This window comes from Poecilia formosa, unplaced genomic scaffold (genome assembly GCF_000485575.1).
Source record: "Poecilia formosa unplaced genomic scaffold, Poecilia_formosa-5.1.2 Scaffold72, whole genome shotgun sequence".
Taxonomy (NCBI): Eukaryota; Metazoa; Chordata; class Actinopteri; order Cyprinodontiformes; family Poeciliidae; genus Poecilia; species Poecilia formosa.
The window spans coordinates 719,173-743,595 of NW_006800011.1; the positions used below are offsets into that span (position 1 = coordinate 719,173).

Consider the following 24,423-nt stretch of genomic DNA (forward strand, 5'->3'; position numbering starts at 1 on the left):
TATATATATATATATGTTATTCTAACCGTGAGTCACATCCTGCCTGTGTTCAGGTGTCCATGGACGCCTGGTGTGATGAAATGCAGTGATAACAAATGCTTTCTGCTAGTGTTTATATGCAAACATAAGCTATTATTAATGCTAATGTATTCATGCCAAATTTTTGCTGAGATGAATTCTACATCAAACTACAAGCTTTACCTAGCAGAAGAATCACTGTAGGTAGAGCAGCTCCTCTGTTCCTCTGCCATGGCTGTCACATAATCCTCTGGATAAGTCTCAGTCAGCCCTCCTCTTTTGTGTTTAGGTTCTTTTCTGTAAATCTTCAAACGCTCTGATCAACCATCTTTTTAGCACCTCAGGAAGGAGCAGGCTGGGAACTAAGAGCTTGCAGTTGGGTGTTTCTGTGAAGGTTAGAGAGTTTTTAATGCTGCTGAATATCTATTTTTTTCTGCAGAGGTTATGATGCAACACTAAAACTGTGAAGGCTTTGACTTGAACTGATAATAAATTAGTGTTAGAAACTTTACATTTCAATACAGAGAATGGCATATCTGAGAACAGTTTAATTTAGGTTTTAACTTTTATTAATGATCTCTTCGTACATTTCAGTCATTGAAATTTTCAGGCTCGTATTTTCTGAATCAGTCTTTAGATAATGAAATTGATGGTATTTGTAGTGTTGTACTTTCCATCTACACCAAAACATGATAGAAAAATCTGACACATTCCAGGATTCAACCTTACCTTCAGTAGATCAGCAGTTTCTTGTCTAAAATCTTATTTTTCTGCTGAAGCTTTAAGGACACCACAGAACAGGAAGGTCAAATGATTCATTCTTCTTTGCAAGAAACAGACTGATTTTATGCATCAGCATCACCACAATAGCAAATCTACATTTAAAATCCAAACCAAGAACAGACAGTTTACTCACTGATGCTTTCTGGTGGATCTGTTATCCATATTCTTTGCAGTGGCTGAGAGAACTTGTCCTGAATGCTCACCAAGACAGAATTTCAATTGTTCTTCTCATTAGTCTTTAGAAATTTCTCTTTTTTTCTTTTTTTTGTTAATGTCGACTTAAGATGCACTTTTTTTAATCACATTTGAGAAATTTGATACATGTCACTATAGGAAAAGGGTCTATTTCAACCATGCATATACTGCCTATCTAAACTCTTTGTACTCATAGAGAATATTTCTTATATTTGGTCACATTTTGACAAAAAAAAAAACAACTTTGTCCCTGCTATTTGATTTGATGGACCAACACAATGTAGTGAATAATTATGAAGTTGAAGGAAATAACTTTTAAATGCTTTTAGGAGAAATTTTAAATGACCAGCACTAGTACTGGACTCCTTTTATAATTATACCCCTAAATAAAATTAAGTGCGTCTAACTGCTTTCTGAAGTGACCAAAGCACCATTCTGTCGTCCCAAAATATAAATACACTGGCTCAGCTGCAGTCAGGGATGCAAGTTATGGATTATTTTTTAATCTAAAGTTGCTTGAATTTATCAATCGACTAATGATTAAATGAGAAAACCTGAGTTTTCTCTTTTATCAAGACGGCTGATTGTATTTCGATAACATGAAGAGTTATATTTTTGATAATATGCAGAATTTAAAAAAAAGGACACATCAATACATCTTAATTTCTTGAGTCAGCTGTATTCATGTAAAACTTAAGGATCGGACTCTGTTGGGACCGTTTCTCATTCCTATTCTAGTATGGCCCTGCCATCTTTGTTTCTGTAGCAACTGACTCCACTTAAGGATGACCAACAGTGCCCTCTGCTGGAATACAGCCACACTACAACACTGACAGAAGGTCTAAACTGCCATTATAGTTAATCAAAAGGAACTAATTGCTGATAAACTATTAATCATAATTTGATTAATTGTTACATCCCTACTGCAAAGCAATCAAGACATGGCTGTCCACTTAAACTGATAGACTGGGCAAGTAGAGCAATAATGAAAGAAGCAATCAAGAGGCCCACAGTAACTTCAGCAAGTCTTGAACACACTATCCCCACGGTGGTGGCAGTGTCATCATGTGGGGATGGGAGAACATCTGTTAGAGCTGTAAGAGACTTAAAACTAGACCATGAAATGTTATATAATGGAATAGTAATGGAAGGGTTTAAGTTGAAGCATATTCATGTGTGAGAATGGTCCAGTTAAAGTCTGCACCTAAATCCATTGTACAATTTTGGCAAACCTGAAGACAGATTTTTCTCCAGAGGCTCTCCATCCATTATATTTGAGATTTAAATGTTTTGCATGTAATTCTGGGTAGGGTTTATAGTCTCATAGTGTTGCAGACATACCCAAGAAGAGAGTTATTTGCAGAGAATGAAGGCGCTACAGAATATTGACTCAAAGTGATTGAACATAAACGCCAACTCTTGAATTCTTATTGGTAAAAACATAAAAAAGTTAAAAACGATCAGCATTTTCTATTCACTCACTACTCGTGTAATATCCTACTTAAAGGTTTTGCAGCCAATTTGTAAAAACTTACATTTGTATTACTCACCATGCATCAGAAACACACTAATTTTTCTTGTTAAAACGTCCAAATCAAAACACATGGAGTTACTTTTAATAAAATCAAGTCAGGCTTTGAGGCAGATTCCCAAGGCTTCATGGTTGTGACTCATGATGTCGATCTCATCAGGCGATATCAGTGACCAAGCAGACCTCTGACGGTACAGGCTGAGACAACCTTCTTAATAGCAGCTCTACTCTTTAAGTCAGAAGATATTTCCATCATGTGCGTAATGAGAGAAACAGCTGAGATATTGCAGCAGGATTCCTTGTTCCCTTTGTGTGCTCTCTCAGTCAGACAGCTTGACGTGTGTGTCCTCGTCTAGAAGGATTTATGAGCCGCAATTTAATTGGAGGAATTAGTGGACATTTAGACTCTAATATCCATCAAATTAATCTGTGTTTCCTCTGTTTTCTCTTTCAGGACATCCAGAATGGCTTCCTGGAATAACCCCTTCTCTTAGGGAGAGCTACCCAGAAGTTGGCGTTCCTTTGAAAAGTCGATCAGAGTCTGGGAAATTCCATAATGTAAATGTACCTTGGCTTTGGACCATGAACCTTAGAGGATCCCCTTCGAAGATCGTTTCTGTAGTTTGGATTTAAACTGTCGTTTTCTCTGGACCACTGCAGCGGTGGCTGTTGGAGGCGGCTGCTGCGGCAGTGGTGGGAGGACCTCGCCGCCTCGGAGTAAAGGAATACAGCTGCACAGCGCCGTGCCACCATGAGGATACCCACCACCTCTTGCCTCTGTCCCTTCTTGGTTTGCCTCTGCTTCATCCAGAGGTGCTCTGGGACGGGCCATCACGTCCCTACCAAAGTGCCCTCCAAGAACCAGACCAGATTGGCCAACGGGGAGACAGAGGTGCACCACAGACCCAAGCGTGGCTGGATCTGGAACCAATTCTTTGTTTTAGAAGAACACATAGGACCGGATGCACAGTATGTGGGAAAGGTAGGAGTTTCACTGAACAGATTCAGAGTGTAAAAATGAATTATTTCCATCCCATGGAGCCTGCGTTTTGAACAGCTTATTTGGCATTTTTCTCGCTCCTCTTGTTTATTGAGAAATGGGTTACAAACAGAACAAGCTGTTCTGCTGTTTCAGATTATCATGTCAGCATTATGCAAGCTTTTGTTGTCTTGTGATTTGGGTGTTATGTGTGAGCGTTTTTTTTTAAAAGATATTTCTTCTAGTTTAATGGTTCTTTTCTGAAAATGTTTTATTCTGAGTTCTTCAGAAGCACATCCTGGTGTCTCTGTCATTTTAGCTCTTCAAAATGCATTAAATCTGAAAATGGCTTTCCTTATCAAGCCATTTTTCATTTAAGATGCATAATTTGCTCTGTTGAGGGAAAGAAACTAGGATTAGACCATGAAAGCTGCTTGTCACACAATGCTTTCTGTTGGTAAAACCACAAACTTCAATATACTGTATATGAATTTATGTGACTGACCAACAAACTAAAGCATAATTGTGAATTAGAGGGAAAAACATTAGTGGTATTAGAGTATGTTTGAACCTCTTTGCACATTCCTCCTTGCAAACAAACTCAAACTCAGTCAGACTGGATGAAGAGATTTTGTTTTGATAAAAATCAGTTTTCAAGTCTTGTCTAACTGGACCGAGGTCTGATCTGAGCCTTGGGATGAAGCTACACACAGCTTTGGTATTTAAAACAACCTTCAGAGGAGACTTGTAGACTGAACAGGATGTGGCTGTTGTTTCTCACTATGACTTGGCCAACCTTGCTGTTTTTCTTCCCTTTACACACTTTAGGAATGGATCATTGACAGTCAAGTAGAAAATATATAAAAGTCTGGCAAACAGATGAGCTAAGCTAACACCGAGCCTAGCAAAACTTTGTCATACCTTTCTGACCTACTTGAGGAGCTCAAAGTGTAGATATAAAATCCTCCTTCACCAATCTGGAAGGTAGAAAGATTCAGGCCAGACATGGACAACATCTGATCGACCATGAGGAGCAACTTTGATATCATCCTGGGGCTAAATGATTAGTAAATATTGAGATGCTGTTATCAATCACAACAAATCAACATTTTCCTCCACCCTGCATTTCTAATTTGTGCAGCCAGCACATCTTGTCAACTATCAGTAGCTGCATTTCCTGATGCCTTAAATGTGATTCTTAATGGATTCACAGCAGTTTTGAAAAAAAAGAAGAAGTTTTTTTTAATCAAGTTCTTGCTTTGGTTTTTCAGTTGTATCAAAATTTGTGTATTTCTCAAAACTGCAGTGGAAAAAGTGTTTTTGCATCACGAGTCACATGATCAACAACCAGATGTTGCTGCCGACAGAAACATGAAGACGGCGACATACAGTGGTGGGAGGATGACGGCGCAGCATGCTGATTGTTGACTTGTTGCAAACCTTTTCATGTGTGACTTCAGTTGTGATTCTAATTTTAACAGAAACACCACAACAGTGAAATTGTGCATTTTTGACATTAGCGGAATATCACCAACATTTTGCACATTTGTAATGGAAACACAGCTCCTGTCAGGTGCAGGCATCCACTGCTGTCCTTCCAACTTGCACTTTCACTCTTGCATGTAATATATTGTGCAAACCTCTAGAAAACAAGGTGATTTCTCCATTTTGTTTATGGGCATCAGAGTAGAAGAAAGTGTCCCACACCATTTTTTTAGGTTTTTATTCGTGAATGTTTTGGAAGCCATGTTTTTACCTGCATTGTGAAAAAAAGTTCAAGGGATAAAAATACTTTTGCAAGGCACTGCTTAGACCTTCAGAGCCTTTTTCAGAGTGACTTATACTCCTTTGGGTCCAAAAAATATGAGTACTGAGACGGCTTCCTGCTGGTGCATGGTACATTGAAGACCAGTTATTGGCTGTTGGTGGTGACTTTTCTGTTAGCTTCACAATAAGCCACAGGGAGCCGGGTAAATCCTCTGCTTGCAGATTGCCTACCCCTTATCTCCTGGAATGTGAAAATGTGGTTCTCTGCTGCAGTGATCATTATTCTAGGCACTCAGGCACAGACTAATCCTCAACTGCACTCAGAGAAAAAAGAATGAGAAGCGCTCAACGCTTCTCTGGCTACACATATGTCTGTATTTTAACTATCATTTGATAGCACCAAAGAGCGAGAGAGAAGGGGAGATGGAGACGATGATCCGCTTGGACATGGGTCCTGGAAAAGAACAGCAAACATCACTTTGCGCTTCAGATGTGTGCTTATTGAATCAACCTGGGGATTTAATCGCATATCGCCTCGTTGGGCTGACAGAGAAATGTTGTTTACTGTTGAAACATGGATAATCTGCCAGTCTTTGATGCAAAAATGAACCATGAAATCTTCCGCGTCAAAAAACCACTGAGCAGGCATTGTGTCCTCGGTGAAAGCTACAACGAGGATGTTCGCAGCATATTCAAAGTGCCAGCTTAGCGATGCCCTGACTGCATAAATATGCAATTATTTATACATTAAATTGTTGGGCTGCTTTGAACTTCATTATGTCAGCTTTGCTGGTTGTGTTGTGCTGGTGCTGCAAACTACCTCAAGGGTTCTGTTGTTCCAAGCGTGCTGTGTGTGTATGGCTGCGTGCGATGGTGCTGCTGATGAAAGCAAAATAAACATAAACAGCTAAGGCTGGATGATAACAAAGCGGTGAAAAGAAATATAAACATTATTAGGAAATCAATTTGACATGCATGTTTAAAGAGATGAGGTCTCCAGATGGCAAGCACAAAGAAACATTTAATTATGTGGGTTGAGATGGGTGTGCAGTGTCCTAATGTGGCCAGGAGACAGAATGACCCTTAATTAGATGAAAATAGCAGAGAGGAAGGAGGAGGAGGATTAATACACTCTGCATGGCCCACACTGTATTTTTTTTTTCCTTCGTCGTCTCTTTGCTTGATTAAAAACTCTGGACATTAGCGAGAAGCAAATGAACGGCTCGACTGCAGGGAATCGCAAACAGCCCCTTCGACGATAATTGGTTCATCAAAAGTTGGAAAGTATAGGAGAAAGTTGGTGATAAGAGGTGAAATGTGGATAACAAATTAAAGAGGTGCGGAGGCATAAAGTGAAAACAATCACATTATAATGTATGAAATGGAAATTGGAAATAGGAGGCACAACGCTATCGATAATTATATTTAAAGTTGTGTGAAAAGCCAGAAGCTATGGAATAATCTTCTATTGCAACATAATCTCACTGTGAAACATTTGGAAAAACCCAAACTTTATTTTAAGTACAGTTATCCAGTTGGGGACATGCCAGTGTTATCAAATACCCAATGGAGTATATTAAATAGAGCTGCCTGATGAATAAACACATCATTACAGTGACATAATTTACTGAATAAAAACCAATTAATGGTGGTTGAAAATATTGATTTTAATGTTTTGACTCAGTGAGTGGGATGAGAGGCCATGATATGTGATGACAGAAATATGAACCTTTGCATCATCAGCACCCATGTACCAAGAGGTACTGTAAAACTCCATAATCAGAACAAGAGCAAGGGCATAAAATTGTCACGAGAATGGAGCCATGAGGAACGCCGCATGTAATCGTTCACCCAGATTGTTTACAGAAAGATCAAACCAACACAGACGTTTAGATCCTTTGCTGTCACGACTGATGTGTCATTCACTTCTTTTGCTGCTGTGGGTTAAAGCCAAAGATCGTTTGCCTTTCCAATAATCTTTGGAAAACATGTTATGTAAGATATGATAATTACTTATAAGTGAAGCATTAGGTTTGATTTTTGCATTTTTCAAGTTCAATGGGAACTGATCTGTGTCAAGAAAAGAATTTACTACAGCATGTCGATGATAACTAAGAGCAGTTTAATAGACTTGGTAACCACAAGATTTGGCTTTTTGTTAGTCAGTAGAAGGTGTTAGCCGTTTTTCTTAAGATCCTCCTTATTAGATCTGGTCATTGGTCCTTTATGATCTTTTTTTGTGACAGAGTTGATTTCATCATCCTTCCTGTAGAAATGATCACATTTAAGCAAATATCTATTTTCTTGTCACCATTTCAGTCTGTCACAACTTATGCTCTCTTCTCTTTCCTGTTTTGAAGAGTGGATAAAAACTGGCATTGTTTCACATGCAAGAATAGGGCTTACATTAAGGATTGACTTTTCAAATCTTTTTAATGTGTGGCATAGTGATACTGCTATAAAAAAACCCTCTATGAACAAGTGAAGAAAAACTTTTCTTCACTTGCCTATAAAGGGTCTTGACTGTGCCGTATTAGTTGCATTTCTGCCAATACTTTCCCACAAACAAAAAATACAAATAAAGTTTTGGAACAAGTGAAGCGGCCAGTCTGTCAAGAACACTTTAATCCCCCTTAGGCTTCTCCTAATCCCTTGTGACACCTTTCTGGTGGGCTGACGCATTGGGGAAATGACAGCTTCGTGCATGAGTGAGACGCAAATGCTCAGTAAAGGACAGGACTTGTCCAGATACCAGACAGCAGACAACCCATTCTCCCAATGGGAGGTATGAATGTCTCTGTGTCAATCAGCTCAGCATGCTGTTTTGAAGTAGTCAGAGAACAGATTGGATGGTAATTTTGGATGATGCAAATACCCACACCCTGGAAGACGGTGTGCTGCTGTGAACTAGCAGCAGGATGAGGTTGAATGTTTGGAGAAGAGGAACTTGGCTGTTGGGCAGAAAACATTGATATATCTCTGGATATCATTCTGCTACTGAACAAGACAGTAAGCTGTACGATATATGACAGAATGGGTGCTTCAGCTCGGACTTGGAGTAATGCTCCTTGTCTTATGTTGTGTTCATTTGCATAACAAACCCGCAGTTTTGAAGAAAGGTGCCTGAATGTTTTATTCACGCATCTGAAAATGGGTTGCTCTGTGACAGAATCAGGCAACAACGTTGTGTGTGTGTAGTAAGATCTGAACAATAGGAAGGAAAAGTCATGTGCTTCTCAAAGCACTTTTCTTCCTGAACCCGCAGTTCATGCAACAAGTCCCTGCAAACTGGACCGTTTGGAAGTGTGACAAGGAACAATTCACAACCTGAACCACGATAATTAACAGCATGGATGGAATAGGAAACCATACAAAACACACAGAAACTTTTAATGTCTTTAAGACTGGAATTTAAAGGTTGCAACGGGAAAGTTAAAATAACCAACACCTCATGCTGCAGCAAGGATTTGCTGCCTTACATATTTGATCTGTTTTTGCTTTTTTATCACATTCATGTGCTTTAAGTCATCAGATTTTCATACCAAGCAAAGATAACCTGATTACAGTGAACCATAATCTGTAAACACTCATCACTTCCTATTTTAATGGTTTTACACACCAGATATATCTTGATATGCATTAATACACACATTGGAAACCATCTTAGCACTACTGCAGAAACTAATATCTCTATCCTTCCTTATCTCTCCTCTTTGGTACCACCAGTCAGCACCAGAGAGAATAAATGGCACTTCTGGATGGACGGCTTCGCAAACGTCAAGTAGTTTAGCTTCCCAGGATGCATTTCATTTGTTTCTTTGAATAATTTTTATTTCCATTCCACAGAGAAATGTGAGTATATGCAAATCTGTGAAATCTGAACCACGAACAGGTGGAGGTTCTCTGTGTACATCTGAGGTCAGAATTATTAGCCCTGATAAAATTACATAAGACTCTTCATGTTTTTATGGAAATTACCATAAGAAAAACTGTTCATGCAAAGAAAAACCTCCATATGCTTTGATCAGCACATTTTATTCATGTGCTGAATTGTAACAAGAAAACTGAACAATGACAAGATTTAAGTTCTTTCCCAAGTCTGGATAGGTATGAAAAATATACATTTCTAGTCTGTATTACAGTTGCACCGTCTGAACTTTCCATCCATTCGTTTGTCTATATTTCTTTCACTTCACAGATTTTATCTGCATTTATTTTTATGGTATAATTTTGAAAATGGAAAGTTATGATTGAGACTTCTAGGATGTTAACTGTACAAAAGTATGTATAATGAACCCTTGTTTTCCAAATACAATAAAGATTTACAGTTAATTTGTTTTTTTCAGCTTTACTCAGATTTTTAAATATGGTCTTAATTCCTAAAGAGCCTCTGGGAATCATTTTGGTGAAATAGAAGCTGCTTATTCCATGCCCACTTTGTTGCTGTGACTACAGGCTAAAACAGAAAACAAAATTGTTCTTTTATACATTTACAGCAATAAAATGTATTGGTTTAAATAATCATGGATGGATTTGAAAGAATTAAATGAAAATCAGATGCTAACTTCAGCATCAGTGCCTGAGTTGTTGGCCTTTAGCCGTGCATGTCGCTGCCCGTCTTTCCTAAAAGTCTTCAAACAACCTTTTTGTCTCCTGTGCTACCAAGCATTGCTATGCAAACTAAAATGTGGGCTTCCTAAGTGGTAATTTAGCCTAAAATACTTCAGCTAAAGGCTTCAGGAGAACGATGACTCATAACTGTCGTTCTTTTGGTGCATGTATTCTCTTTTGGGTCGATATTTCTCATTGTTTGAGGTCACTGCTTCTGCACTTTTAAGCATGCTTTTATTTTTCTCCGTCTATTTTTCCTTGTATTTTGCTCCTTGATCTCAGTCTGTGATTTTTCTGAAGCCTTGGATATTATGAATTTTGCCAAGCCCTCCAGGTTTGGAGGGAGCTTAGCCAAGGTGCTGGACTGCTCATTTCAATTTTTCTGGCCTTTGCTTAGACACAGAATCAGAACAGGAAGGGGAAATTGAAATACAAAAAGGATATAAATGCAACACAGCACTGCAAAAACACAAATCTTACCAGTTCATTTTGGTTTAATTCCCAATATAAATATCTTACTACACTTAAAAAAAAAAAAGACTTAAAATTAACTTTTTCAGCAAGAAATATGAGTTTGTTTTAAATAGTTAATATTGGTGAAAAGGTGCTTATTAGACTTGCAGATGTTTTTTGCAGATTTACCCATATTATATATGAAATAATCTGTCAATGGAGCAAGTACTTTTTCATCAATATTAATTATTTAAAATAAGCAATTGAAAAATTGTTTCAAGACTAAATTAAATCCTAGTATTTTGTAAATAGGATATTTACAAAATTACTGAAAAAGGAAGGGCAAAAATAACTGTTAAACTTTTATTGTTGTTTGATTTGATTCAAAATCAAATATTAATTTAGGCTGTATCTTTGATTTAGTCCAGATTAGCTAAATCTGTGTAACGGAAACTATAATGTATAATTTCAAAAGTGATTTGCTCTGTTTTTTTTATGTGCAACAGAAAAACAAGCTCCACTTTGACACTTAAGACAATTTCTCTTTGCCTCTGACTCCGCATGAGGTAACAACCTCTGATCTGGCAGCTTGATTTTTACAGTGTGCTAAACTTCAGCAGCTGCTACCAAGTTGCTCCCAGGACTCAGAGCATCTCATCAGCATAAATAAATATAACAATCCTCCCTGTTGGGGAAAACAGCAACTCGTTTCCATTTTTCCTCTCAGATGTCAAAATAGAGGACAACTGTTGGGGCGGATCGGCGCGATGTGCATTAACGGCGTGTCTTCAGCACGCCCCTCATCACTTCCTCTTGATGTATGGTCATTAGGCAGGCGCTCCGTCATCAGGGCTCGCTGTGACTGTTGCAAATCAATCAAAGCGAAGGGGCGCTCACAGGAGTTGATTGGAAGGGAGTATGGCCGAAAGGTGGTGATAATCAGTCAATCAAGCACACCCACATAAGAAAGAAATAGATTAAGTCCCCTTGAGTTAAGTATGGGAGCCCGGATTTAATCAACAACAAACCCTCCCCTTTAAAACGAGAAGCCAAGAAACGGATCATCACATTTGGTTGGATGTTCAGTCGTCTTTTTATTTCTCCCTCCCGTCTGCTACCTGGCCCAGCGTGTGCTGCTGGAATACCAAGATTTCCACTTTTAACGTTTCAATTCTAGACAAAAGCTTTAAAGAGACGTTCAGATTCTGTGTTTAAAGATTTACAAAGTTGCAATAAACAAACCTGTAGAGTAGGTGGGTAATAGTAATGTTTATTTAAAAAGTCTTGCAGCAAATTTTTCGGACCAAAGTTGAAATTATGTAATTGTGCAAAGACAATGTGCTTACATATTATCATGTTGTATAATTCTCAAAAACTCATGAAAGTTGTGCATATAGTGGATTTGTTCATGTTTCATCCTCATTAAAAAAGCCTCAGTTTCCTGTTAGTTGACAGAAATGGATCTGTGTGTTTTACCTTCGTTATGATTAACAGGTAATTGAGTTAATGTAGCCCTTCTGTAACCTCAAGCCAACCTACTCTGTGTCCTCTGACCACTCAGAGCATTTTAGCCTGTATACTGTAAACCTGACATGGTTGAGTGAAAATCACCAGTTTCTGAAATACTTCACTGTCATTTAACTCTCCGTTCCAATCCATCCGGATGCTTCATTTGAACTTCAGGAAGTCTTTCTTAAGTCTAGAAGCCTGAAATGATCAATAATATATTGACTGTGGCTGTCATAATAAGTAAAAAGTGCATGTTTCTCTTTTATTATAGTAAATTAAGGTGAAATTTGACTAAAATGCTCCATATATCAGACAAAATCCCCACCTAGTCCAAGTAGACGTAATGAGGAGGAATGTATTAATGTTTAGCTCTAAAACAGTTTGAAATATTGGCTTGTTCCACCTTAAATGTTGCTCAGGATTGTAACCCTAATTGGATCATGAAACAAACATGAAGTCCAGGATCTCTGTGGGTATAACTGCTGCAAAATCGATTAGAAATCAATACAGGTTTGATTAGGAAAGGCATTGCCAATGTAATGTAATTTCTTTTTCATCTCAGATTCTGCTTTCACCAGCATTTTTTTCCTGCATAATATTCTAGTTCTCTCTCTTATATTCCAGCAGTAAAGGAAGCGCCTCTTTAAATTAACACAAAGCAAACAATCCAAGGCAGGCGCACACGCCGAGCGTCGTACGCCCAGTTCAGCCAAGTCGTTACAAAGAACGTCCACCAGTAAAGCAGTCCAACAATTCAGGGTCTGTACAACAGGAAGCACAAAGCCAGGGCGGTTGAAAACAGAAACGGAGTGTAAAAGAGAATTCATGGCACCTAAACACATTTATATGATCCTCCACAGAGCATTTTTACACCAGTCTGCTGGATTCTAAAGACTATATTATGTGCGGTGAGTCTCTTTTAAACAGCTATTCTTCATATTCCAATAAAATTTTCAGTCAGACTAAGTAATTTCCTTGACTTCACCTGAAATGGCTGCTGTGTCTCTTTGAATTGCTGCCACTCCTAAAGCTTTTGGCTGATGGCTCCAGAGGCAGGTGGCCACTCAGCCTTATATTTGTTCAGCAGACAAATTGGCAGGAATAGCATAATTGGCATGGTGCTTATGTCTGAAGTAAGATTAAATGCTGGAAATGTGCAGCCGGCTCTCTTTGTGCATAAACAGAGAATTTTATCCGTTATGTTTTATTGTCGAATAGGGTTGTTGGTAGACGCCGCCCCCACCGGCTGCACACTTTTTATTTTTTTTCCTTCTGAGGATGTTCATAACAAATGGTGCTTTTTTTTTAATTTACTGGTAGGAAGATGGAGGTATTGATGGTTCTTTGTAATGGAATCCATTTCAACGTATAGTGATGAAAAGACTGAATGACTCAGTGATTATTCTGTTGGCAGAATTCATATCTGGCTCTTTACACCGAGTGTGTCATCACTTTTCTTAAACTTTTACAGTCAGGTGGAAATCTAATAAAGATGCATTCTTCTGCTGCCTCGTATGGGAATGTTTCAGATCATACAAAGAGATTCCAGAAAGAAGAATAAAAACATTCAACACATCCAACCTGGCCTTATGTAACATCTAATATACAATACTGCACTTAACAGGGCAAGCAATTACTAGAATTTGATTTATTGGTATTCAGATGCAATAAAATAGAGATAGCCTTTATCAGAGAGTCGTTACGTTTCTGAATTAAGGATTTAAAGGAAAATACCAGCACCGACCGGCTCTGCTGTGGCTCTTGTGTCTAAGAGTTCTTTGAGGGGATTACCCAAACCCTTCAAAGTGTGAGGAAATTTACATATTTATGTCTAAATGTGCTGCATAAGACTAAATGTGCTTTAGTGTTGGTGCTTTTTGAGCGAGAACCCACACAGGAAGCATGACATGCATGTTTCTCATCTCTGCACTTTTCCAATAATACCAGCCCTAGATTATAACTAAAAGTCCACATGCATGGAGAGAGGCATTGCTACGTAAAGGCAGCAGCAGCTAAGCAGCATGGTGAACATGCACACGTAAAACAGGAACAACTCGCCAGAGCAGAAATGGAGAAAAAAAAGATAAAACTACGTTGACTTTTCTTCTTTCGCAAAATATACCATTTGCGGTTATGCAGAATCCACCCTGTGCTTTATATTTTAGTTTGGCATGTTTTAAAATGATAAACTTTGTGTTTGAATTCAGCTTGTTCAGCTTAATATACCATTTTTTTATTTTTTTGACTATTCACGCGCTTTTATTGGTTTCGTCCAGAAAGTCACTATCTTCAAGTAAACACCTGGATCATCAACATGTGATTAATTCAGGCCCCCTGCCCGTCACCTGGCCACGCAAACTGAGCTCCATTGTATTGTTCAATGGCTGCTGGAAAAGTTATTAAAGTCTGCTTTCTTGTTGGTTGTGCAGGCGGCTCTACTTTTGCTTTTCAAAGATGTATGATTGCATAGCTGCACATGGGTTTGCATCCATTTTCACATGAGAGTGTAAATGTTGAGCTGGGGGCGTGGCCAGCAGCAGTTAATCTGAATTTAGAGTTGATTAAACTCATCCTGAAAGGAGATTAAAAAAGGCAGAACTGACAGAATAAAATCTGATAATCTAAGAATAATTTTGTGCAAAATATCTAATGAATATTTTTTGTGTAGCCCATAGACCTATTATTTTTAACAATAAAAGATGTGATTAATGCAGATGACAAATATTTAAAAGATTGAACAAAACTCTGTAATATATGTTTAGATTCATTTAGAATCAATATTAAGCAGCAATAATCAATTCAGCCATTAAAGATTACTCTAATTCTTCCTCTCTGAAATTGTATTTTTTTCATTTTGACCTCGGTTGTGATGAGATGTGACATCCACTGATTGGCTGTGCAGCTGTAATCACAAGAGCCAGCTTAAGTTTCATTATCAAAATGAGCAGAATTACCGCTTTGCCTTGCAGAAGTAACATTATTCGCACAGATTTCTGTCGGGTTTGATTTCTCCCTCAAATCTGTTGCCTTCCTGTAATTGACTTAGGCACCTGACAAGTGGCACTGGCAGTAAGCCGTTTGGTTGCAAGTACCGATTAGCTTGTGAACACAAACAATGTAAGTCTAGTTGTTGGCAAAGACTTTGCTGAATCTTCACTGTGAGAGAGGGAGAGAGGCGAAGATGAAAACTTTTGGGCCTGCTGCTTTGAGCTTGGAGTGCTCTTTTTCTGTCATGTGGCCTTGGAACCTCATACTCTGCTGATTACTTTTATCTCCACAGAAATGCATTTCCACCTGCCAGCTGCCAGCCTCATACCAGTCACCTATCCCACTAGTCTTTAATAAAGTCGCCCATAGAGACCTGGAGATAAACACAATCCCTTGTTTTGATGCCCTGTAGATGAAATGGATTTCTCAAAGTCTTTGTGTAGATATGACAACACAACATGGTGGCAGAGGTTATATATCAAGTTCATTATAAAGCTGCGATGCCTCTGCTCTCACCAGCATGAATATGATTCTCAGAAATTCTCATGTATTATTTACAGCATAACGTCATTATCTTAGTTTTGTTTTTTTACTCCCCATCTTTTCCACTGTCCTGCACTTAGTCCTGATGTATGTTAAACTTACATCAGTTCAGCTGTGTAGCTTAAAAAACTGACTCTAACTGGGGTAAAGCTTTCTACCAGGAAATTTTCTGTGTGGCTAAAATGAACTTTGATTAAATAAAACATTGTGGTGGCGCTGTGTGAAGATAAATGGACATTTTTCTGCAGCTGTTCAGATGTGTTTTATTGTTAAAGCAGGAATGTGGATTATATTTATTATTAATACCTGCTGTAATGTGATTATCCCCCCAATAATCTAACTTTTAGAAGCAGCCATTTTACATTAAAAATATTTTATTGCACTTCAATACTACCCAAAAAAGTCTCCAGATGTTAGCTTCTGCAGTATTGCTAAGATGGTTTCCTCTCTGCGCATCAATGCACATTAAGGTATATCTGATGTTTGAAATATTAAAATAAGCCGTTATGAACTTCAGCTGTTTGCAGGCGACTGTTTAACATACAACTAACAATTAATGTTTAATTTATGTTTATTTTCTAGAAAAGGCTTGAGTGACTAATTGGCACTGGGGATCTTGTTGAAGACAATCATGTCTTACGGTGGGATTTTCTCCACATGGCGCTCAGATTAAACATGCAGTTTTTAAAAATGTTTTTAGTGAGATTATTTTTGCTGCAATAAATGGTTTACTTTAAGGGTTTTAACAAATCTCTGTGTACCGAATGTGGTGTGAACTAAATGGACGCTGTTGTGAAAATAAGAAATCCTCAGGCTATATTTAAAGACGGGTGTTATTTCCATCAAAAGATTGCAGACTTGAATCACAAAACTTGCATGCACACACACAAAGAATCTGAAATGTTAATGTACTCATACGTGGAAAACCAACTGTGTTTTCATTTTGCATCCAGATCCCTGCAGTGCAAATGAGGGAACAGCATCCAGGTTAAATTGACTCCTCTCCAGTTCTTCTGCCGACTCCTTCAGAAATGCTTCCCTTTGCCGTAGGAATCCCTAGAATTACATTTGCATTATTTTTTACTTCAGATTGGGTAGTAAAACTATTGCTTAAAATAACTTTTGTTTATTTTCACCACTTATAAAATCCTTCTCTAAAAGCAATAAAATCAGGAAATGTTTCTAGGACCTAACATTTGATTTAAAAAATATCATTTTTAGACTCACACAGTCACCATGCACCCAGGCTGATGTGTGTGCTGTAAATGCAGAGCAATGTAAACTAGGATAAAATGTATTGTTTGTGTAACATTGTGAACAATCAAATAGAAATGCTCTGAGAAAAATTCAGTGGTATATTTACAACGCAATGCAATTTGCTCATTTTTTGCACAAACTTGATGCTTTAATTTTGCTCTGGATTCTCCAACTACATGCAGAAACAAACACATTCCAACTCCAGCACATGTGCATCTGTCTTTGGATCCAGTTACAGTTTTTTTTTTCAAATAGATAAGAGAAAAAAATATATTTTTGTCCTAACAAATACTTAAAACTGTACAAACTGTACAAGTTAGACTGTTTTAGTCTAATCCATACTGTTGTAGCTTCATATTAGAAATTGATTTATTTAAAACTAGCAACTAATGCTCATTTTTTTAACATAGCTGCAGAGTGGGAATGATATACTCCTTTGACTCACTAAAAAGGAAGTGTATTTAGTAAAAAAATATACATATGTAATTATTATATTTAGACATTGCAATAATATGCTTCAACAATTAGTGATATAAAGTTAAACTGGAACATCAATGCTTGTGTTTTCTTCACATTTTTACAGCCTCTTAATTTTACTCAGTAACAGAAAAACTTAACTTATTTAGATCAAGTTTCTCCAGAACACTTCAGCCAGATTGTGTGATGAAAAGTAAAACAAAAACAAAACAATAAAAACCAAAAACAGAACTTTAACACAGATTTTGATAACTTTTTTGATGCAGTAATTAATTTTGAAGAACTATTAAACTCTGATCACTCGGTATGATGAACAGTTTCAGCAGGCATTAGGTGTTTCATGCTGATGGTGTCATAAACAGCGCTGGTCTTTCATAATAGCATGCTGCTTCCTTTGGGTTTAAGTTTTACAAGAGCTTTCTGAGTAAATTGGACAATTTCTGAATCCTCTCAGCTATTGTTGAAACACAAGGATTTATTTGCTGTGAAAGGAGAAACAAAGACTGAGAGAATTTGTCAATAAAAATGCTGAAAAGATTACTAGCTTCGGCTAGTTTTTTCTCCAAAATTTTTACTATTTCATAATTCTGCTTAATGTACATAAAAACGGAGATTCCCCAAAATACATCAGTTGTACTTCTGTTACTGGAGAGTGATTAGATTTGCTTTTTAGCAATGCTTTAAGGTTTATGTTGATTTGTATTCTTTGCATTTCTGAATTAGACAGTGTGTTGTTATGCAAAGTCTTTGTAAATTAAAAAAAGTTGATTGGAAAAATTCCTCTAAACTCTGTTCCTGATGGAATTTGTCTATAAATTGCTTGGACTCCTGTAAAAGTGATTTATTCATCTTTTTAAATAAGCTCTTGGTATAATGGCACAAACTGACATATTTGAGTCTAATCCAGTTTTTCCTAGTGTAAACAAAGCCACACACAGATTCATCACAATGCCTGCACTGCCTTACATTAAGCCTGTAACATTTATGTAATAGCATGCAACCTGTTGACTCTTTTATCACCAATAGATTTGGGAAGGCAATAGCCTGTGAATACATCATTGGTTCGAATTTTGCGGTTCATGATTTATTGACTCTTGCAAAGGAAGTCAATAGCTAAATTAGCAGTCTGTCTGAAGGCAAAATTACATTTATGAGGTGGAGTGGAGGCTGCTGAGCTGAAGTGGATATATGCTTTTAGCAGGTATGGATTTGGATTGTTGTTAAGTAATAACTCTAATTCTTTGACCTGAAATCATAAATTTAGAGTTGGGAATTGATTATCCAACTCAAGCCAGCGGTGGAACATGAATTTTTCTGCGAAAGTGACAATAAATCAAAAGAGAGTAGGCAGTAGGCATTCACAGGCTGCAGTCCACCAACAAAGCAACAGGGTAATGGGGCTCTCCCTCACTGCTGCTGTATGCAAACAATGTCCAATTCATTTTCCCTTGCACTCTGTAAGTTGTGTTTCTTATTAGTTATATCTAGCCTCTAATTAAATACCTGATTCATCGGGATCTATGACTCCTTATCTAATTACAGGCTGGATATTTACAACAGGAAGGACAGCCGGCTCATCAGGAGTCAGGCCCAGAATACACAGCAGCTCTCTAATTGGAAATTCATTTAGTAGTTCAGGTTTTGATTGGAAGTGGCCCTCAGACCTTTCGATATGTTAAGTACCCACTGTCTGTGCATTGAAATAGATATTGAGTTTAGTCTGTTATTAAACATCCACCTAGATGCACTTTAATGCGTTTTTTTAATATTTACTCATCAGCCAGGAGAAACGTTCATGACGTGGATCTGCAGAGGAAGTTATCAGTGTTTCCATGCAGTTTGGGGATTTATGGAAAAGCATAACATGTTAAGGTTTACAGGTCTGGATAAGTATGAAAAATAAAAGGAAATATTTGTATTTCCTTTTTTCTCCAAATTTTTTACTATTTCATAATTCTGCTTAATGTACATAAAAACATTATGTTTTATGTACAACATACATATATTTGCAAATATATATATTTCCATCCATCCATCCATCCATCCATTCTGGCTGCGCAATATATCGTAAATATAACGTCATCACAGTATTAGTGTCTGATTAGGACTATTTTGACTATTTGGAGTGTTAGCTAATATATTTCAACTGTTATGAACTTGTATTTAATGCTGATGCTAAGCTAAGCCTGTTGGACCAGACCTCATGGCTGAACATTTGCATTCTTTGTTTGAAATGGACAAAATGAATCAAACTCCTGGGTTCAGCTCCCGGTCTCAGGCTGTTGGTGCATGTCTACTCCTCCTCTGTCTTCCCCATAGTCTGCCTTTTCAATGTTCAATAAAGCCCACAAGTACAGAAAAAAAATCTTACAACAACAATGAAAAAATACTACCATGATCAGTTTTACTGCTGCTCTTCATTGTACAATGGCTGCTGGAAAAGACGTGCGTTTTGTTGTTGACTTACGATTCAGAAACTATCTACTTCAATCTTGTTGGTTGTGTAGGAGGCTCCACTTCTGCTTTTTAAAGATGTACGGTTGTATAATTGCAGCCATTTTCATGTGTGAGTGTAAACGTACTTCTTCAAAGAAGCATAATGGGTCACCTGTAGCAAGAGTCAAGCTGTTGTGTTAGAGCCTCGCCGTATGGTGCAACTATATCAACATCTCTGTACGCTTGTAATATTAATATTGCAAAGGATTGCTTGAAATGGAGTAATTGCTGAGTAAGATACTACAGCTGCAATGAGGTCACATTTTTCTTTCCACTGTAATCATGGGAATGTTAAATAGAGCTTCACAGCAGTAGATTTCCCAACCGGACATAGATTACAGACATGGCTGAAAAGGAAAGTATATGGGACACAGAAGCAGTGGGGAAATTTTGAATTTATGGCCATCACAATTATTTCCAAATATATCTTCATTATGTAATTTCCTTACATTATGCAGCCATATTTGTAGTCGTAAAACTAACAGCCACAGTAGCAGATGGAGGTCAAGCTAAGGAAATGCTAAACATGAAACAATGAGAGCGGAGAAAAGCTCCTGCACAAAGCTTCATTATAACAGGGTGGTCTCTTTAAGACTGTCACACTGGACCAGTACCCCATAATGATAGATAGCCTCTATATTTAGATTACTGTGAAAGTAGACTGTCTTGTCCTTCGCTCTATCCTGGGCTCTAAAATATTGTCCCAATTTGAACAGTGCCCTGATTACAGAAACAAATTTAAAAAGATCAAGAAACTATCAGAATGAAATTTTGAGACATAATAAATGAAAGACGTTCAAACTTTGTGTCTCCATTTGTTACAGTTTTCCAGCCATTTTAGATCCTCTAATGTCATAAAACCAACCACATGTTCAATTTCAATAGTATTTATTTAATTAAATTAAGTATTAAATAACAACAAATACCACGTAGCTAATTTGCACAGTTGGTCTTCTGGTTATATAAAACAAAAACATTGTACAAAATCTTGTCTGATGCAGAATGTCTTTTTTTAGAGCCGTTCAGCTTCATTATGCATTTCAGGGAATTAGTCTAACTGCTCCTAATTTACAATAATCACTCGCTCAGCAGGGCTGCACAGTGGTTAGACAGTTAGCACAATCACCTGAAGATCAACAAGATCTAGATTTAGTTTCAGATTTTCTCTGTGCATGTGGAGCTTTTAGGTGCTCTTGAACTTTTAAGTGAGTTTATTTTTTTGCTACCCTAATGGGTTTGTGTAACCATTATGGATGGCCCAGTTACAGGAGAGAAACACACGGACTTCATGGAATTACAGTGTTAAAATGTAAGTTTTTTTTAACAAAAATGTACAATTAAAAAGAAAATCAGTGCAACTTTTATTACTGCTAAAAGACACATCTCAAACTATAGCATAACATAAATTATAATAATTTCAGGAGTTTGATTGTTTATGCATGTTTTCTACCCCACTGTTTTTGCTAAGTACCATTAAAACACAGGAGCTGATGATTGTCAGGTATTTAGCATTTGTAGCTAGCTTTCAGTGGGTTGTTTATTTTACCAATAGACTCTAACTCATATATTATTCCAAAGGTTGTTTGATTGACAGTGATTTTTTTGCTGCAACGTTTCACTCAGTTAATAAAATACTTCTTATATTTAATAGTATTAGCATGCCACCTTTATTTTGAAATTCAGCTTCACTGGAAAAATGTAAAACTGCTTCCCTGCTGAGCTTTTGGCATAAAAGTCTTAATCCTCTTGGTATCAATTATGGCTGAACCAATGGTTTAGCTTCTGCTTTATTCCTGTGGGTTCTGGTTAGAGAAAAAAGGGAACACTTGTAAGGATTTCCTTCAAACCTTTAATCTCTAAAGATGCGGTTCTACAGGGATGCTTGGGTATAGTAGCGCCTGAGAGAGGTATATTGAATAATGTGATGCCTGAGTTTGATGTCTGACCGATTTTTAAAGGGGAGGAATGTGGGCCAGAGACCACCATGCAGTGAATTAATCCTGTAAAGCCTACTACTCTACGGAGTTCAGAGCCTCTACATAAAGTACAGCTTATTGAGATGCAACTCATAGCCTTTTTCTCTTCATTAGTTTCTGTCCTGAGGAGGAAAATGCCCATGGCTCTCCCAATTTTTCTAAGTGGTGAATAAATGATAAATGTTTTGTATTCTAAGTAGCTTTAAATGTCCATTGCAAAAATGTTTATACTTCTTGAATGTTTAGAGCTCTTTTAGATCCATTAACTAACAATAGAAAGATGGATGGAAAACCTGTACAGGCTGCAAAAAAACTGCTGTCTGGGGTAAAGGTTTACCTTCCAGCTGAACAACAACCCAAACATACAGCCAGAGTTATAATGTAATGGTGTAGCTAAGTGTTTCTTTACCCAGAGTTCCTCTTGTTTTACATGCTCCATCACGCCTGGTTCGAAACACCCAAGTCTTGTTAGTTGGTCCTTTCAGTATGCAGACATAAATCCACTGGGAATCAGGCATACAACTTATAGACCTGTGTGAATAAATGGTTTCTATAGAATATGACTGAGATTTGAAAGAAAGGAGATAAATTCAAGGTTTGTTGTGTGCAAAGCTGGTAGAGACATCAGCATGAAAAGTTCTTCTGTAATTACTGCGAAACCCGATTCTACAAGGTATCGAGTCGGGAGCGTCGAATGCAAACGCATGATATACTGTTTACATTTTATTTATGAAAGATTTGAAACCCATGTGACTTTTTTTTGTGCTCTACTATTATGCTCTACATTTTGTTGGTCTGTGTTTAAAAACCTACTAAACAACATGGATGTTTGTAGTTGTCTCATTAAAAAGTGAAAGGCGTGTGAAGACTTTTACAAGCTGCTGTATTTTCCATCGCAACATTTCAGTTGATTTAAAAAAATAAAAGCATTTAAATGTTTTAGGAACATCTTGTCCTCCACATTCTTACACCCTTTCTTTGTCTGCTTTCCATGCAGCTTCACTCAAACTCAGATAAAGGCGATGGATCCGTCCGATACATTCTGAGTGGAGAGGGAGCCGGGTCTATATTCATCATCGACGAGGTGACGGGTGATATTCATGCCACCAAGAGCCTGGATCGAGAGAGGAAAGGACATTATGTCCTGCATGCTCAAGCCTTGGACCGCAACACGCAGGAGGCCCTGGAACCGATGTCGGAATTCATCATCAAAGTCCAAGACATCAACGACAACGCACCTCAGTTTCCAGATGGACCCTTTGTAGCTACGGTGCCCGAGATGTCTGAAGTGGGTGAGTAGTGCAGCTTAATAACCTGGAGCTCTACATGATTGCCCTCTCTTGTCAATTGCCATAAGTCAGAGAGAGAGAATGGAAAAGACAGTCAGAAATGAACTTGAGTGGTTTTATTTGCTACTTTTTATGTAACACTCATGCCATCATTACGTTTGTGCTCTGCAGTAAAAAGGGAAAATATCAAGGGAGGACCTTTGGCTTCACCCTTGTGTATAATTTAAAACTACTCAGAGTAAAATGCCCCAGTGGAAAAGACGGTATTAATGTGAAAAAGTGCAATCAAACATTTACCCTGTGCTGCATTCTGGTTTGACAATCTTCTCCAGTATGTTTGATCTTTTCTAAGCCCGAGTCCTCTTTTTCATCTCTCTCTCTCTCTCTTGGGTGGGCAGGTCTTTATGAGCACTCAATAGTGCCTCCACCATCACCACTGCAGAGTTACCCCCACACTACGGAGGAATGTAAAGCCTCCAACCTCTTTCGCTGAGACAGCCACTCTTCTCATGCCCTAGCATCATGTGGCCAAACATCCATGTTTTATTTCTTTTTTTTTCTGCTTCCTTTTATAGCTCTGGTGAACAAAAGCTGCTGCTTTTTTTTTTGTTTTGTTTTGTTTTTCTCAGTCCAGTGGATTTTGCCTCACGGCGCAACAGCTTTAAAGTATGACGCTCTAATACTTTAAAATGATATGTTGCTGGCCCAAACTGCAGCCAAACTGCTGTCAGAGTGATTTTGCTTCAAATGCAACATAAAGAAGCAGGTTTGTGGAACTGACAGTGAGGTGGAAGCATCCCGTTTATTTCTGTCCTGTATAAAATCACCCACAGAAATATATCAGAGGATGAACGGCTTCATCTGGGTCGGAGGAGATGCAGGAATCCGATTAAACATGCAGAGCTCGACAGGTCTGTCAGAGCCCTCTTTATATACGGTCAATATCTCGATGGTTGCTGTCATGAATATTCATGAGCAGGCCAGGCCTGATGCACACAGAGCTCTGCTTGTTACTGTGTAGGTTTCTGACTAAAGCATGTCAAATAAATGTTTCATAATCGCAGGTGATAAATATTTAGGTGTTGGTTTAGGGATAAATGTGTTGGGTACTACCAGGGGAGAGAATCATACATTTTTAACCAACTGTGAAGGAGTTTAATTTTTCTATCCTGACCTCTAGATTGAATGGAAAGCAAAGTGGCTGTGTTATGCAAAAGTATTTATACCGTCTCTGCTTTATTACATACATGATGATGTCGGAACTACAAATTTACAAGTACAGTGCTGGAAAACAATAGTTAGACCACTTAAATATTTATTCAGTTTTGGGGTTTTTTGGTCACAGTTCAGATTATTAAACTGATTTTAATAGCCGATAACTAGAGTGGATAAATTCACCATCAGGTGAATTAATTAAAGTTTATTTAATTAAGAAGTCAAGCAACACCAAGGACTGCATATTCTTAGACCTGTTGAATCAAGACTGATTTAAATCAGGATTTCTGCAGGTTTTACTAACTCAAATTTAAGACTTTTTAAGACCGCTATGAA

At 37.7% G+C, this 24,423-nt stretch overlaps 1 protein-coding gene across 1 annotated transcript in view; it reads left to right on the plus strand.

Moving 5' to 3' along the window:
- LOC107836648 (cadherin-18-like) overlaps positions 1–24,423 on the plus strand; it is a 61,377-nt gene that overhangs the window by 28,885 nt on the left and 8,069 nt on the right. Inside the window, exons 2-3 of the mRNA XM_016673217.1 lie at positions 2,982–3,509; positions 22,581–22,875. Coding sequence (XP_016528703.1) covers positions 3,279–3,509; positions 22,581–22,875 — 526 coding nt within the window. The 5' untranslated portion in view covers positions 2,982–3,278. The remainder of the gene's footprint in view (positions 1–2,981; positions 3,510–22,580; positions 22,876–24,423) is intronic.